General features: G+C 41.9%; 2 protein-coding genes and 1 long non-coding RNA gene across 3 annotated transcripts; all 3 read right to left on the bottom strand.

Annotated features, from left to right (window-relative positions):
- Positions 1–7,117: 7,117 nt before the first annotated feature.
- Positions 7,118–7,692, bottom strand: LOC134194586 (uncharacterized). The gene is made up of 3 exons (XM_062663529.1): positions 7,684–7,692; positions 7,556–7,631; positions 7,118–7,482 (listed from the first exon to the last, which is right to left on the bottom strand). The coding sequence occupies exons 1-3, from the start codon at positions 7,690–7,692 to the stop codon at positions 7,118–7,120; spliced, it is 450 nt and encodes a 149-aa protein (XP_062519513.1).
- LOC134194445 (uncharacterized) lies at positions 7,692–8,116 on the bottom strand. Its single transcript, XR_009972210.1, has 4 exons — positions 8,025–8,116; positions 7,904–7,966; positions 7,783–7,839; positions 7,692–7,725 (listed from the first exon to the last, which is right to left on the bottom strand). It is a non-coding gene; the product is annotated as an uncharacterized LOC134194445 (long non-coding RNA).
- Positions 8,117–8,182: 66 nt separating this feature from the next.
- LOC134194585 (pulmonary surfactant-associated protein D-like) lies at positions 8,183–16,690 on the bottom strand. The gene is made up of 7 exons (XM_062663527.1): positions 16,427–16,690; positions 16,335–16,370; positions 8,874–8,927; positions 8,762–8,806; positions 8,576–8,656; positions 8,468–8,521; positions 8,183–8,242 (listed from the first exon to the last, which is right to left on the bottom strand). Exons 1-7 carry the CDS (start codon positions 16,688–16,690, stop codon positions 8,183–8,185), a joined length of 594 nt encoding a protein of 197 aa, XP_062519511.1.
- Positions 16,691–18,156: the final 1,466 nt, after the last annotated feature.

The raw sequence follows: 18,156 nt of genomic DNA, 5'->3' as shown, positions 1-18,156 counted from the left end.
GATATGAACTTTACGATTGTTCATACTGTATGTATGTATATACTGTATGTGGACTTGTAATTTAGATGATTAGTAATTAGCACAGAATGAACACGAGCGTCGCTAGACCTCCAAATTTGGAGAGGCAAGCTGCTTTGGTTTCAACTTATATGAGACGTTTTATATTGTCTAAATTTTATATGTCACATCTACTAATATTGTTGGGTCATGGCCTTTCCAGGCAGATGTGTAGCGACGCCACTGGTACATCATGATAGGGTGATCAGTGCGTGGGTTGTTCTTTTTCACTCTGGTTGAGTAGACAATAGATCAACTACAATTGCGGAAGAGGATGGCTGCACGTTATGGTCGATTGGAAGAGTCCCAGCCGGGAGGCGCCCGGGTAGATGCTGATTATTTTAGGAAATTCTCACTGCTGACGGTCCACCTTGAGGCGAAAAGTGAACGTGGTCGCTGAACAGTTACTAGTACAGACCACTACTCCTTCTAATACAGTATACATCAAATCTAAAAATTGTTTAAGACACCAGAAGTGCATGGAATATCCGACAAATTGCGATAGATGACTGCACACCACTTGTTTTGTGTTCACGTGATTGGTCTGCTCAGCAATAGCTACTCTGAGACTGTACGTCTGTTAGCGCTTCAACTAGTAAAACTTCTCGTACGTACTTAATTCACGCATGCACAAATACGAGTAACTAGTATAAATGCATAACTTCTTTAGCTGACGCCATCTCTCTCCTCAACTCACATTATATGACGGTACGACTCTTGGGTGGAACTGATGACGACACGCGGTGTTTGTAATCTCTTGTAAATTGGATAGCCAGAAACCTTCCGATGTAAGCATCACCATATATACATGTATATACATCTCACTATGAATACGAAATGTGGGTGGGGCTGTTTTTAACACTCCCATAGTATAAACTTAAGATCAACTACCGTGTGTACTGGTATATATACGTACTGTACCTATAGGTTTCAAATTACGATGAATTAATGAGGTGTTATACAAAAATGGCAATCGGGCAATTTGTCATGCTTATATCATTATATAAATAGTAAACCGCAGTTAGAAATATAGCAAAGGAAATGAGAATCCTCCAATATTAATCCCATTACCACTTCAGTCTGTACAAAAATGTCGAACTTTTGCACTAATTAACTAGGTCTAAAACATTTAGTCTAATAGTTGGCCACACACACACACACACACACACACACACACACACACACACACACACACACACACACACACACACACACACACACACACACACACACACACACACACACACACACACACACACACACACACACACACACACACACACACACACACACACACACACACACACACACACACACAAGTTACAATGTCTTGATTGAGCGTGCACCTCTTCGACGCCTCTGCATCCAAAGAGAATATGTTAATAGACCTTTTTACAGGGCGTGGCACTAACGACGTCATCACCTACCGCGCGCCGATTTGGTTCGCTTTTGATGCATTGGCGTTTGTTAACCGCGTGAGTCTAGAGCCAAAACAACAATTTTTCTTTTCGAACTTTAACCGGTGCGTATAGCAATTCATCGAATCAGGTGAGGCCTCATTAGGACTCGGCTCTTGTGTGTTTTGCGTGTTTGGCAGTGATGAACAACCTCTTTCTGATCTCTCTCGTGACTCTACCGCGTCATTTTGAGTGATGATTTAACATTGAGACTTGACAGACGTCAGATGCGGGTACTGTACAAGCGTGCGTACGTAATTTATGATGCGCGTTCTGTGTGGTACGAACTTACCAAATGGTTTGGTGTGTACCTCCTGAATACTTCCTAGAATGTGCGGCGTTTAGGGAATGATTGACGTAAAGAGGAAGTCTTTAGACAAGTCTGGTGGTACTGAGAGGTAAGAAGAGAATGCTTGATTAATATTTCATCTTGATATTACAGCAACACTGAGTGACTAGTTTATTTATATGACAGCTAGCCACGTACAACTGAGGACATTATATCATTTGGAATTTGTAGTTGCCGTGCCATCATGGTTATTTGCTGTGTTCCTGGATGTACCAATGTATCTGCAAAGGAGAAATATTTGAAGTTTTACATGGAAATTTTTGTCGCGTGGATAAACTTTATTGCCATTTGAATGACGTTGACTGGTGGTTGCCAAGGGATACTCTACATCGAAGTCTACCACATTCATTTAGAGAGACTTCCCCAAAAAAGACCTGCATCATTGATGCAACAGAACTATTTACAAACATTCAGATAGGGCTTTGCAATCAGCTTTCTTCTCCAGATACAAACACCACCACACTGTGAAAGCATTAGTTGCAATATCGCCATGTGGCCATGTTATGTTTGTGTCACGACTATTTACTGGTGCCATAACAGGGACTTACCAAGCAGTCTGGTTTTCTCAATAAATTTGTGCCTGGAGATCAAGTCATGGCAAACAAAGGGTTTGTTATTGCTGACATTCTCATGAACGTTGGGCGTCTCTTCTGCTACCTCCTTTTCTAAAAGGAGGAGGTCAGTTTACTGAGGAGCAAGTCACTAAATGCTGACAAGTGGCTTCTCTTGGAATTGAAATAGAGGGGTGATTAGACGCATAACGAACTATAGCATTTTGCAAGGTATGAATAACACTTAGTTCAAGCATAGATCTTTTGTATAAGGCATTTACTGTTTGTTCATATCTAACAAATTTGCATCCACCTCTTGTACCATAGATTTAATTTTTTGTACGGTAAATTAATAGTAATCAGTGTCATTGATATTAATTTTAGTTTGTAAAGGTCAATATATATTGGCTTTTGTTATCATTCTGTACTCTTGTGTGTAACGCTCCAGAATACACTGAAACTTGCTGTTCAATTTCATTTTTATTGTGTACACCATTTTTAATAGTTACTACAAGATTAATTAATTGTATTAATTAACAAAACTTTATCTACTTGCTACCTAGGGTCCTTTCATTCCCTAAACGCCGCACTTTCTAGGAAGTATTCAGGAGGTACAAACCAAACCATTTGGTAAGTGCGTACCACACAGAACACGCATCATAGATTACGTGCGCACGTTTGTACCCGCATTTGACGTCTGTCAAGTCTCAATGTTAAATCATCACTCAAAGTGACGCGGTAGAGTCACGAAAGAGATCAGAAAGAGGTTGTTCATCACTGCCAAACACGCAAAACACACAAGAGCCGAGTCGTAATGAGGCTTCACCTGATTCGATGCATCGCTATACGCACCGGTTATAGTTCGAAAAGAAAAATTGTTGCTTTGGCTCTAGACTCACGCGGTTAACAAACGCCAATGCATCAAAAGCGAACCAAATCGGCGCGCGGTAGGCGATGACGTCATTAGTGCCACGCCCTGTGAAAAGGTCTATTGCAAGAGAACAATAAGTCGGCTGTCACGTGATGAATTCTCAGGCATGTTGATGCAATCAGTGTACGCAAATTCTTTATCAACATTCAACTATTTGCAACACCAGTTGTCTAGCAAACCAACCTGCATTATTTGCTATTTCAAGACAAGCAAGAGCCTTCTTGATTGTGAAGAACTCCAAGGTCTAAAAAAAATAAAGAAGCCCAATCGAATGCTGTGTCAGCCATGCATAGATATAGTACAAAGTTTATATACATACCAACAGACACAAGTTCGTGATGAAAATAACCAACAGTATCATAGCACAATAGTGAACATGTACAGCTATACTGTAATCACTCCAATTCATGACAGACATGTGTTGTCATCGTCCAGTGTGATGTACGGCCAGCCTACCACAGTTCGAATCCACTGCATGAGAGTATACGAGAACGACCCCACAAAGATGAACACCAACTTCCCAATCAGCAGTCCATCAACAAACAGCGCAACTTTCGCCACAAATCCACGCACCACAATATCTACTAGACCCAGTAAATCCAGTAGTAGAAAACAACCGGACACAATCAACAGCAGAGTGGATGCTCTGCTGGACAACGTACACGCCTCCATGTCTGCGTGGAACCAACACATGGAAGTAAAACGTCCGTTCAAAATGATGCACATCAACTCTCCACCGAGTATCGCCTGCGCAACAGCCGCAAACACCTGGAATAAGTAAATTGAATGACTAGGGTCCGTTTCCGGTAAGTCCGGAATACAGTCTGATAGCAAAATAGCAAACAAGACAGCTGAATGGTACAAAGAGATGATACTCAGAGCAGTAGAAGTATGGCGTTTGTATCCAGTCCCGCGGTGCGATGCGCGTGTTCGCGTGCATGCTAGGACTGTTGCTCACCACGAAAAAGCACTGGCGGATCCAGAGGGCGTGAACCCCCAAAATTTTAAGTGACGTCATCACGCGGCGACGACCGCGTACCAGCAGTCGGACAGTACGAGTGAGTCGTACAGTACTTCTACTCTTTTTGTAGCCTACTAAACGCGAACATAGGACACAATGCGAGAACATGGAAGAACGTACTAAACGGCTTTACATCGTCAGTTGACATCTTTGTTTGGCTGCCCTAGAAAGTCGTCGCTTGAAAGAAGCTAACCCTTTCAGACTTCAAGTTGCCAAGACATTCAAAAATCGTGGCGAAGGCTTCTTTCTGTAAAATCGAGGCCTTTCAGGCTTGCAGCCAGGAAAAATGGTGTGGCGGATACGGCTCCGCGTCCCCACATCTTCCGGGACGTGAAGGCTGAAAGGGCTAGTTGAAATCAAATCGAGACTTATTGGCTCAGCTCGAACACCACCACTTCGTTACTTTCTTGCAATGATAATGTTTCAAAGTACCTATTCTCCATCTCATGAAAATATATTTGATGGTCACAACATCACAATTTCATGAAACCATAGATGTCGATCTAAAGAAGCTTTTTCGATAGAAAGGAAAGAGCGGTAACATTTGCCTGTCTAGCGAAAGACATGTAGGCTTGCAAATTCAATTCAAATTGTCCGGTACTGTAAGTTTATTAATTAACGCATCCTTCCGTTCTATGCTATAGATGATTAAATAGCTAATTTATATCTGGAGGCGTGGCTGATTCGTAACCTTTGTGACGTCACGAAACCCACCATTCGAAAATCCTGAATCCGCTCCTGAAAAAGATTCGTATCGATCTCAAGCGCTTCAGAATTCGTTTGAGATCCATAGCGCTCCGATAAATCGGACACTCGGTTGGGAGGCTAGTATACCGGACCCTGTGATATGATGACGTTACGCTACAGTTCAGCCCGGATGACGTCAGAGAGTCCATACACTAAAACAAGAAAGGATAGTCTCGCGTACGGTAGCCAGCTCCTATTCCTCCCTTATTTATGGTAAGAGTCTCATGCAGTAAGGATTTTATCGTCGTTGTTTTCCGCTTGTACGTCATTACCCCCTGCATTCCTAGGGATTAGCGTACACAGGAGGCAAAACCGGGGGCAGATGGAGATTTTGCCTTTTCAGTATCGAGATTAGAGGCATCGCTCCGCCAATATTGAAAGCTATGTTATGGGACTTCGTTAAACCAAAATGGCGACTGCATGTTAAGAACTTTTCCACCATCACCTGAAATCCAAAGAAATTCCGCCGCCCCTGCATGTTACATGAGTTTATATAACTATAGGTGTCTAACCATCTCTATGGGCCGTCAAAAATTGATAGTGCATACGACGACGCGCATGCAATGCATCGCTGTCGTTGTGAGCTCGAAGCGCGCATCCGCTCGGGTTACAGTAATAGCGCTGTCGACCGTTAGACGGATGTGGGCGGTATTATCTATACTCCTCGTATACCGGATATACGTGTACATCCACTGTTGATTGTGCCTTTGCATGTCTAGGCTAAAATGGACTCGTACGTTAGGCTGCAAGGCTATACATGTAGTACTGCATGGAGCAATGTCACCAAAAAGTTTAGTGAAAATTCAGTAGGTTCACTTCTCACATTAATTAAATTGCAACTTACGCTCTTTCTTTCTCTGCGCTAATTAATTGCTAATTCTTTAATATGATAATACCTTTTCGTGTTTTGTTCAAGTAAACGTTTATCTATATGCAGGCTAGTTAGTAGATATACCAGATTTGATGTTGGTACAGTATATACAATGCCAGAACATGCACGAGTGCGCATACGCAGTGCAGTGGTGACAGAATTCTTTATTACAGTATAGATATAGACAGACAGTTTTTGAAAATATGGCCGTCTCTGTATAACAAGAGGTCGATCCAGTCAATTGCGAACAAGTTAGAAGAGAGAATTGATGAACTCCTAGATGAGTTCTTTACAAGTGGAAATCGTACGATGCATGGTTTTCAAGCAATCTAAATATAATGTCCTGCAATGCATACAAGCAAATGACCTTTTTGCCTATTTGTTTGCTAATAATTATTAATGAATTGCATGGATTCGTTGGTTAATCCAAAAAATACGTTTCATTCTGCTGCGGATTTTAAGTCTCCCCCCAGTATGGAAGACGACAGTACGTCCTTGAGCTGTCTTTGCACAGCAACGCGTTTACGGCAACATATTGTGTGCTAGCTGATCGTGTTGCAAGCAGATAGTCATATGTATGCATGAATACGTAGGGTAAATGCACAAGTCAGTTGGTGAACGGTAAGAGATCTGTGGAAATGGAATCAAGATGGCGGGATTCGGTATATTTTCCTACTACTAGTCCATAGACATTTCTGAGCCAATATACAGTTGGTGCATGTGCCATACAATCGAGTCTAAATGCATACGTTTTGAGTTTACTAGAGTATATAGTATATAGTATATAGTATATAGTATATAGTATATAGTATATACTATATATTATATAGTATAATATTATAGTATATAGAATATAGTATATAGTATATAGTATATAGTATATATAGTATATAGTATATAACATATAGTATATAGTATATATTATATAGTATACCGTGGGATAATGACTAATGTACAGATGTTGCCGCCGGTACCCAATAATTTTATTATGTGTGAAGTTAATTTTACTATAAATGTGCAAGCAGAGACATTAGACCTAACAGCAATCAGTAATTCAGAAAGAAATACGAGCGAACAATGTCATAAAGAGAGAGACAGCGACTGTGTACGGTATTCACCGAATGATTTAAGTGTTAACCAATGTAGAATGCTCCGAAAAACGTATCGCCACCCTTGTGAAATTCATAGTAACACGTATTTCCCACACTCACAGAGAGCCGGTCGTTAGCTGTCAGCATAACCGTTACTCCTGTGTATTGACTTTCGTCGTAACCACCAGGGTTTTGCTGATAGTGAAAACTTCTTCCAATTTTTCTGTCGTTCAACTGGATGATAAATGAGCAGTAATTTTGACCGCTACGTCGGTCATACCAAAATTGAGAATATACATAATACAATCCGTCACGTGGAACTGTAATGTATCCATTATTGTAGACAGTTCCTCCTCGAAGAAAACCTGGAGGTGATGTACTAGTTGACCAGTAGGTAACACGAGTACCTGCATTCATACAAAATATTTATTGTAACTCATTGCAGATAATAACGTGCTCTCGTCACGATTTGAAACTCACCGCTTGTAAGAGTACTGGTGCCGCCATTCCCGTAGAGATGAGCAGCAGGTTTTTCTTCAATACAGCATGCATTAAACTAAAACAATATTTGACTACTTCATCTGTTTCAAAAAATTTCATTCATATACCGAACGCATGATTGTTTCAAATTTGTTTCTCAAGTTTTCAACCTATAAGAACAATTCGCAACGCGCACTACAGATTTTTTATAGTTTGTGTTTACATACCTCATTTTGCAAAGTTTTAACGGGCTTAAAATATCGTTGAAGAGTAGCATCAGTCATCTGCAGACTCGTTTAGTTAGAATCACTTATTTAGTAAAATTAGTTAATTAAGACTAAAATTTACCTCTGGACCGGCAATACCCTGAGGTCCTTGTTCTCCTTTAAAGCCAGAAAATCCTCGTTCTCCCTATCAGATAATACAAGTCTTTATCTTATCGGTCGTAATAATAGTTATGACTACCGACTTTGTGGCCTCTTTGTCCAGGAGGACCTTGGACGCCAGGATGACCCGGAGGATCCTGTTACATGTAACAGTCCCACTTTATACTTTTAGTTAGATTGTTATAGTGTTGGTTCTTATTGTTAACAAAGACGGAAATAATGAATTTGTCATAAAGTTGTGCTATACCGGTGTGCCGTCTGTTCCTTCCAAACCTCTTGCTCCAGTATCACCAGTTGCTCCCTAGCAACAGTGGAAACCGAACATTATGAGAAAGAAGAGAAAACATATTAATAACAATTAATTACTGTCTCTGAGAACTGAAAGTGAGTGTAATAAATAAAGCCATAAATATTAATGTAAATGTACTTTTGCAATCTTTATTTGTTTTCAGGTTAATTAATTAATTAGACCGTGCATGCAACAAGAGTTTGACATAATGTCTATATCTGCTGTATGTATTTATACTTTTATGCCTTTTTCACCCTTTACTCCTTGTGAACCTTGAGGACCTTGTGGACCCTATGATAAAACTGTTCTTACCAATATTCGATTGTAATGTTCACAAGAGTAAACCTGAATTCCAGTATTTCCAGGTGGACCTTGTGAACCGGTTACTCCCTGCTTACCAGGTGGACCAACCACACCTGCTGGACCCTGTAACAATATCATTAATTAATATTTAGTTGTATTCATTGGGCGACAATTTTATCATTGGACAAGATAATAATGAGAGAGAATAAGTGGTTATATTACTGGTACCTGTTTGCCTTGAGAACCTGATTTTCCGATTTCTCCTTTGTCTCCCTTTATACATACATAAATGGATTTAACTTTCGTATTATTGTGTAAACGTACTGCATCACTTACAGACCTTTGTACCCTTAGTTCCTGCAATTCCTGGGCTGCCCTTCACCCCGTTGTGACCCTTGACGAAATATATAAATATGTTAATTTACATTGACAACTCAGATAAAACTGGACTCTTTATTAATGAAGGTTGCAACGTTTTAAATAATATTTTATACTAATATAATTAATTTGGTTAATAGATATAATTGGTTTGTTTGTTCAAGTACTCTATCTACTATTCAGTATTGCTTGAGTTAGTGTTATTGTGCATTTAGATATATGGATAATTGAGAATAAATTAAAATTATAACAATACAAATTATAAATAATTCAAAACAATTTCAAAATTAAAACATTTATTAGGAATTAATTAAAGTGTGGTTTTAAGAATTTTTAATTCAAAATAATTAGCTCTAATAAACATTGGTAATTAAATCTACAAGTTGAGTATGGAGTCGTATGTTCTAGTACACTGTTAATCCACAACTATTTTAACCTTTATATTTATTAATTAATGCATGATAATTGTAACGGTTACACAAGGATAGGTGAATGCGTGCCACGCTACGTGGGCAGACTTTCGGACGACGATCTTGGTCGATGACACACTCACACTCCTTACGTGTTTACTCACCAAAAACTTCCAAAATCACACTAACTCGACTCTACACAACCGATGTATATATATAGCGATCCTACCCCAGTTATTCAGTTGGCCCCCACCCAAATTCCCTTATATGGTAACACAATTGTCAAACTGTGGCTTCTCACACGCAAAACTCCTATGGGACGCACTGTGCTATATTCTTGCCGCTTTTTGTCAGATACGTGTTACACCACACCCTCTCGAGTCGAAACTTCACGAGTTTCTGCTCCATCGATCTCCATTACCAACATAGTCAATCGAACGACTCAAAAGTCTGCTTCATTGTTTACTCGTCCCTTAATAGTTTCGATATTCATGTTGAACTCTTGCAAATACAAGCTCCAGAGCATGATACGGTCGTTTATGAACCCGAAACTCACGTACGTACAAGTAAGGGTGAAGAATCCTGATCGCCAATATCACGACGAGGCATTCCCTTTGGGTTGTGGAATACCTTCTTTCAGCGGATGTCAGGTTTTTGCTCCGATACCCAACCGAAAACAAGCTGTTGTCATGCTCTTGGGACAGAACAGCCCCAATACCAACTTCAGACACATCAACTCGTAGTGTAAAGGATTTATAGTGGTCTGGTAGGTGTAGCACTGGCTTGCTGGTGAATGCGTTTTTCAGTGTTCTGTACGCTGCCTCTTGTGCCTCTCTCCACGCGATTCGGTTTGGCTGACCCTTCTTTGTAAGGTCTGTCAAAGGCACGGCTATAGCACTGAAATTTGTAACGAAGTCGCGGTAGAAGCCTCCCAATCCTATGAAGGATCGGAGCTCTTTCTTCGTCGTCGGTGGCGGTGCATCACTTAACTTGCGTATGTTTTCTTTATTGGGTTTGATGATCTTCTTGCCGATGTGGTAACTGATAAAATCCAGAGACTCGGCCTCAATTAGACGCTTCGATGGTCGGACTGCCAACCCTGACTTTGCAATCCGGTCCAACGTTTCTCGATGAGCGACCATATGTTGCTGCCACGTAGGCGCATGAACGACTGTATGATCCACGTATATGTCAACTGCGGCCAGCCCCTGGAAAAGCTTCCTCATGTCTCGCACCAGAGTAACACAAGAATTCATTATTGCGAATGGCATTCTCAAACGCTCGTATCATCGGCGTAGCATCGACGTCTTCTTTGACGGCAATTTGCCAATACTCCTTGCTCAGGTCGAGTTTAGAGAAATATTTACTCTTCCCTAACTTTTGTGTTAGTGCTGGCATAGAGGTCATTGGTTCGAAATCGGGTAACGTAATACGGTTGAGCCGACGGTATTCAATGCATATGCGGTTGTTTTCGTGACGTTTGCGAACCACGACGATAGGCGATGAGTACGGCGACTCTGACAAGCGTATAACGTTCATGTCTATCATCTTTTGGATATCTTCTTGAAAGACTTGCGTACACTATAGGGAAAGATGTATGGTTTACAGCACACAGGTGTATCAGCGGTCAACCGTATGCGGTGTTCAACAAAATTTGTTGTTCCAGGAAGATCTGTAAACACGCAATCGAATTCCTTTAACAGTCCAGCTGCCTCCGACACCTGATCTGGACTCAGCTCACTCCCATATTTACGTTGTCAAAGGACTCAGTAGCCAAGCAAGTGTACAAGTCAAGCAAATCATCGCTGGTCACTGCTTCTCCCGTCACCCTTTCCGTTGCTTCTATGACGGCGGAACGAACGGTATTTAACACCAGTTCTTGCTTCTGTTTGTCCAAAGAACAAACTGTTTCCTTCTCCCGTTTGTGGAATCTCTTCTGAAGATTGATATGATACAGCTTGGATTTGCCCTCGACGTCAATTCTATTGTCATTCAATCCGATTTACTGCATAGAGCCTCTTCCATTTTATTGATAGTTTGTTCGTGTCCGTAGGAAGAAGAACAAGGGCTTTGTCACCCACCAACAGTTCACGATGTCTAGCTTTCATATCGTAATACCTTTGTGGTGTAAAGGGGCCTTCTGTAGCTTCTCGCGAGCTATCCGTAACGTGTCCTCGAGTCTTTTTCTTAGCTCAGTAAGGTACTGGTAGCTCCTCCCGCACGTCCACATCATCTCCTTCTCGTGTCCATAGGTGGCGAATAATACGCACGAGACCCCGCACTGTCCGTCCATAAATCAGTTCAAAGGACGAAAACCCTGTGACTTGTGAGGTGCTTCTCGATACGCAAATAAGAGTGAGTCTGTGTACCGATTCTACTGCCTAGGCTTCTCTGTACACAAGCGTCTTAACATTGTCTTCAGTATGCCATTAAACTTCTCCACCAGACCTTTGCACAGGGGGTGGTATGGTGTGACGGTGAGTTAGCGTATAGTCAATTATCTAGAGACTTATTTTATGCAATCAGAAATAAATTGGGTGCATATATCACTTAGCACTCCTTCTGGCACTCCCACTCGGTTATAGATGCCAACAAGAGCTTCAGTCATCGACTCGGTACTAATATTCTAGAGTGGGATGGCTTCTGGATATTTGGTACAATTGTCGAAATACGTCAAGATGTATCGGTGTCCAGCATTACTAGGAAGGAAGATCGGTCTCACTAAGTCTACTGCCACTTTCTTGAAAGGAACATCTATCAAATGAGTACTCTGCCACGGCACCCTGGCACAATCTTCTTTCTTGTCCGTACGCTGAAAAACTTTGTACGACTTGCAAAATTGTGACGTCTTTCTCACTCCAGGCCAATAAAAGTTGCTTAAAACCTAGTCAGCAGTCTTCTTCTAACCCAAATGACCACTCAAGTCAGAATCACGAGCCAATTCCATAACTTTGCGACTAAGCGGTCTATGTACGACCACTTGTTTTACTGGCACTCCACCATTGACTCTAGGGTGAGCGTATGATCGCTAAAGAATGTCATCTTTTACTTCATACGTCACAACATGTTGCTCCTTGATCTTGGGTTCTGTAAATTGATTTACTTCTTGATCGTGTCGTCACCCCTTTGCAATTGCATCAAACACTTCCTGTCTATTGCAATCGACTGCCTTGCTTCTGGAACTCGCAATGGGACAGTGTCTCTTCCCAACCTCGCCTGAGTTCTGGTCACCACTCTAGACAAATGCTGATTGGTATCTAGATCTTCTGCTCTTCTTGCCCCCTGGACGTTGCCGTTGGTTACATCACATATTGGGGTTTGCAAACACTAAGCCTCTACCGTACCCGACAAGTAGGCAGTGTCAATTTCAACACGGGCTATCGGCACTCTCCTGACAGTATTTTCGACCAACTGGATAAAGCAGTATTCTCCCGTGTACTGATCTTCTTTTACAAATTGCTCCTTGATGATCACTCGACTTCTTTCAGTGTCTGGTAGCGTCTGGACTTTGGTGTTACTTACCCTTCCTTCAACTATGGGGATTTCCAAACGATTAGTCCGCTTCGGTATTCCGGCGCTACTGACAAATGGAACTCTCTCTCCCTCTCTCTCTCCCTCCCTCCCTCTCTCCCTCCCTCCCTCTCTCCCTCCCTCCCTCCCTCTCTCCCTTCCTCCCTCTCTCCCTCCCTCCCTCCCTCCCTCCCTCCCTCCCTCCCTCCTTCCCTCCCTCCCTCCCTCCCTCCCTCCCTCCCTCCCTCCCTCCCTCCCTCCCTCCCACCACATATGTGCCACCCTCTTCTAGTTCTAAATTTGCATTCTGACTCTCTGTAGCAGAATTTCTTGCAAAGGTAGCACTGAAAGCTTAGATCCTCTAGTAATTCCTTCTTAGGTTGAGCACAGGTGGCTTTCCCTGAAGCCAGAGAGATGTTTGATTGATGTGTAGTTGGGAGAGTGATAGAACTTGCTGTTATGGGCTTCCAAAAATCTCTCCGCTACCTGAGCCAACTCCTTAAGACTGTGTATCTCTCTCTCACAAAGATGCGCTGCTAAATCTCTTGGAGATGGGTTGATTGTTTCCTTATGAACTGGTTCTTAATGCTGTTTGATGTGTCTGCAGTATGAGATAACAAGATCCATTTGTCAAGCTATGCATTCAAACAAGTAATAAAATCTGCTCCAGGTTTTTATACAGCTCTGGGCGACAACTCCTAAACTTGTTGAGGTATCCATTCGTCGTTAAGACTTAGCGCTTGAGTAAGGTTTCCTTCAGTAAAACGAAGTTGAAAGCAGCGCCGTCCGCAATTCTGGAATACACATCTAAAGCCGTACCAGTGAGTAACGCACTTAAAGCTGTTGCCCATTCGATGTCGAGCCAACCATTGATCTTTGCAAACCTCTCAAGTATCTATCTATTTCATCACTACTTTCCTAAAAAGGCGGTAATTTAGGAAACATGCCTGGTCGCTTACCGCTACCAAATTCTGCCTCTGTGGTTATCTCCACTTATGTGGAGGATTTTCTTTCTATTTTTCTAATCTCCAACTTATGGTTACGATCCGCTTCTCTCGCATCAACTTCTAACTGTAAGTTCTTCAAGTCTATTTCTTTCTGTCCAGTGGCGGATCTAGGGTAGGTGCAACCACCTTTAGTTGGCCTCGGAGTTAAAGCACATCGTCTTGAAGCCACATTGTGCTCATTTCCAGTATTTAATTAGAAATAACTAGGCAGATTCTTGACGAAGTGAGACATCTGGCAGCGAAACTCCAGATTCGTGACCGGGATATCTTTGTTGCGTAGGGAATTGTTCACTCAATACGTAACTGAAAGAATGAAGGCCACAAGGCAGGATCTAAACAACCTCTTTGACATGTGGTATCAAAACATTCTGCGAATTGCAGACAGGATTGGATCCATTGAATCTGTTCCAAGAAAAACGAACTTACAGCGAAACCGAAGCAATACGCCTACTAGTAGTAAGAGTCCGATTGAGCACTACAAACAATCCGTTGCGATACCCGGCCCTCCTATACTTCCTGCTCCTTCGGATGCGCGAACGATCTAATGGTGAGCAAGATAATGTCCGAGCATTGTTGTGTCTAGCGTTACCCTTCTGGTTCGTTCCGACGGTGACCCAATGGAAAGCCGATCTTCCATTCCCGAAGTCTCTAGGAGGTGAAGTGTCAAGGTGGCAATCAGTACGGAAAAGCAAATAACAATTAAGAAATGCAAGAAGCAAGGAAAAGAGAGCAAGAGTGCAAGAAGGCCATACCCAACTATTAATTAACCTTCTCCTGGCCTTGGAAGCCTGTGACTCTCGCTTGTATCCGAATGTTCATCATCTGCTACTGATATCATGTACACTGCCTATCACAAGTGCAGAAGCAGAGAGGTCATTTTTTCTACTGAGGAGACAGAAGACCTAGGCAAGATCTATCATGGCAGAGGAGCGTCTTGCACACCTAGCAGTTATTGCCATGCATTACAAAGACGGCGTACCAGCAGACAAAGTTTGTACAAAAACATCCACGGAGATTGTTCATACAGTCTTTGTTTGAAGGAGACACAGTTGCACCGTAGTTTACTTAACATTTATTTAGCAGTAGTCTATGCATGATGCAGCTCGATTCTGTTAGACAGTTTGATGATTTAGGGAGTTTACAACACGACACATTGCTAGAGATATGTTGCCATAGTTGTTGCCATTTACTTTAGCTAAGCTGTAAGAAGCCTGGGCCATTTGCACCACTAACAATGCAAATGTGTTGACTGAAGTAGGCGTGGTCTATCCTAATTTGCAACACCCTCTTTTCAAAACTCCTGGGTCCGCGCATGCTGTCTCTCTTCTCTCTCAGTTGATTGCTGCTCTGCCACGAATTCTTGCAGCGCTTGGCCAATCAGGACCATTATCCTTCCCATTTCAATTAATCGCTCCATTCTATGTACATGACTTTACCCACTCACCTTCAACATTCTTCTACTTGTGACCCTCGTCCCACTTCTCGAAACGTTTTCGGCACACGTTACTTTCGCTTTTCCTTCTTGCTTGAGCCCCCAGTGTAACGGTCTTCTCAAGGATAGGCGAATAGGCGAATGCGTGCCGTACTACGTGGGCAGACGTTCGGACGACGATCTGGGTCGATGACACACTCACACACCTTACGTGTTTACTCACCAAAAACTTCCAAAATCACACTAACTCGACTCTACACAACCGGCGTATATATAGCGATCCTACCTAGTCATTCAGTTAGCTCCACTCACATTCCCTTATATGGTAACACAAAAGTCAAACTGTGGCTTCAAACGACACGGCAAACTCCTATGGGACACATTGTGCTATATTCTTGCCGCTTCTTATTACACACGTGTTACAATAATATTGTATTGAACGAACCATTCCACGCGTAACTTGTATTTTACAAATTTTACCGGAAATATAGGCGCGTCTGATCTAGCTTCTATTCTATTTTTATCCCATAACATTTAATTACGTTTTCTTCTAAAAACAAGAGACGACTACCAGTTAACAAATTGCTTGAAGATAAAGAATGTGGCAAGAGTTTATCATTGCCTCAGAACTGGTGTGTCAGAATAGCAAGCGTGTAGCGTGATAAAAACGTGTGGGAGCGGAGTAGATCACGCGCAGCATGGCCTAATGAGTTTAGTCAGAAAGTCGACCTGTGCGAGATCACTTAAAGAGAAATACATATAAAGTGGAAGATGTCGAACATATGACATCGAGCAGCTACTTCGGAAATATGGAGCGCTCTAGCTTACTGACAAGCGGTACCTTGTACATACTTATTAGGCTCGCGTCGCATGTTCTTCCCCTTTTTGTTGCATGTACAAGACACTCCGTTTGTCGCACGACGTGCATGCATACAGCTGCCAATGACTGCTGTGTTGTATTCAAGGGTAGGAACTTATTGTGCAAAAATATAATAAAAATTATATGTTACTAAACTTCATGCCATCAGATCTGTCCATTACCGATCAATAATACTCACACTTACCCTCACTCCAGGTTTCCCAGAGTGGCCGGGAGGACCCTAGAATAAAATCAATAACACTAATGAAATCCTAGAATACGATGCAGTGATTATACCATTTCTCCTTTCTCAGGTTGCGGGCATGCCGTGCTACCGACGTTGGCTGTGCTCGAGGAAATGGAGAACCACAAACAGGTGGCCATCATCATCGACACGTAAACTGGAACTATAGACATGGTTTTGTCCGAATCTATCGTACTGTGATCGTCTGTCTTGGTCTGGTACTGAATCACAACTGACGGTTGTAAGACGGATGACCTTCTAAATGTGTAACTGTGAATGACGTCACTATCTCGAATTTGTTCATATATGGTGAACATAGCCTCGACCGTTTGAATTCCTTTAAATCTGTATACGTCATTAGTTTAGCAAATGTCTCCAAATATGGTATTTCATAGTGCATGTTTGAAATTGGAACGGTGTGTGGTATGGTTATGGTTATGATGTGGGAGACAAAGGTATTGGAATCTCCGATCTAATCTCGGTCATTCCCGTGCAGTTACGGTCACTCTTCTCTGCCAAACAGCTGAGACCTGACCCAGTTGCTACGCTATCGTTACAGTCGTTTTGTATTCGTAGCAACTAGCTAGAAACTATATACGAGTGTTCATATTGTATGTATATATGTGCACTTGTAATTTACATGATTAGTAATTAGCACAGGATGATCACGAGCGTCGCTGTACCTCCAAATTTGGAGAGACAAGCTGCTGTGGTTTTAACTTATATGAGACGTTTTCTATTGTCTAAATTTTAAAGGTCACACTTACTAATATTGAAGGGTCATGGCCTCCCCAGGCAGATGTGTCACCACTGGCACATGATAGGGTGATTAGTGTGTGGGTTGTTCTTTTGCACTCTGGTTGAGTAGACAATAGATCAAATACAATTGGGGACGAGGATGGCTGCACGTTATGGTCGATTGGACGAGTTCCAGCCGAGAGGCTCCCGGGTAGATGTTGATTATTATAAGAAATTCTCACTGCGGACGGTCCACCTTGAGTCGAAAAGTGAACGTGGTCGCTGAACGGTTAGTAGTACACACCACTACTCTTTCTAATACAGTATACATCAAATCTAAAATATGCTTATCTAAGACACCAGAAGTGCATGGAGTATCCGACAATTTACGCTAGATGACTGCACACCACTTGTTTAATATCTACTCTGTACGTCTGTTAGTGCTTCAACTAGTAAAAGTGCTCGTACGTACTAAATTCACGCATGCAAAAATACGAGTAACTAGTATAAATGAATACTTTTTCAGCTGACACCATCTCTCTCTTCAACTCACATTATATGACGGCACGACGCTTGGGCGGAACTGGTGACGACGCGCGGTGTTTGTAATCTCTTGTAAATTGGATAGCTAAAAACGTTCCGGTCTAAACGTCACCATATATACATGTATAAACATCTCAATATGAATATGAAATGTGAGAGGGGCTGCTTTTCACACTCCCTTATAAAACTTAAGATCAACTACAGTGCGTACTGGTATATACACATACCTTTAGGTTTCAAATTACGATGAATTAATGAGGCGTTATACAAAAATGGCAATCAGGCAATTTTTTCTTGCTTGTGGATTTAGTATATTCCGAGTAGGCATGAGAACACGATACATCAAATGTGTGATAAAGCAGACAAACAAAATTTAAAAAGTTGGGCGTGAGCTAGTGAATCACTGGGTTACTAAATTCTATGTTGCGCTCTTCGCATAGGTTGAAGAAGTGTTTTTGACATCGTGAAAACCTGGAAGCTATAGACATGAGAACGAGACGAA

This window comes from Corticium candelabrum, chromosome 19 (assembly GCF_963422355.1).
Source record: "Corticium candelabrum chromosome 19, ooCorCand1.1, whole genome shotgun sequence".
Taxonomy (NCBI): Eukaryota; Metazoa; Porifera; class Homoscleromorpha; order Homosclerophorida; family Plakinidae; genus Corticium; species Corticium candelabrum.
The sequence above is the reverse complement of the archived record's forward strand: the minus strand, read 5'-3'. Positions and strand labels throughout refer to the sequence as shown.

Bases quoted from the DNA above. Each gene is read 5' to 3' on its own strand.
- LOC134194585 (XM_062663527.1), bottom strand. From the start codon at position 16,690: ATGTTCACCATATATGAACAAATTCGAGATAGTGACGTCATTCACAGT. The intron at 16,371-16,426 runs GTATAATCACTG...ATTTTATTCTAG, and splicing joins AACCTGAGAAAGGAGAAATG to GGTCCTCCCGGCCACTCTGG. The intron at 8,243-8,467 runs GTATAAATACAT...CACTGTTGCTAG, and splicing joins AGGGTGAAAAAGGCATAAAA to GGAGCAACTGGTGATACTGG.
- LOC134194586 (XM_062663529.1), bottom strand. The intron at 7,483-7,555 runs GTGAGTTTCAAA...GTATGAATGCAG, and splicing joins CACCAGTACTCTTACAAGCG to GTACTCGTGTTACCTACTGG.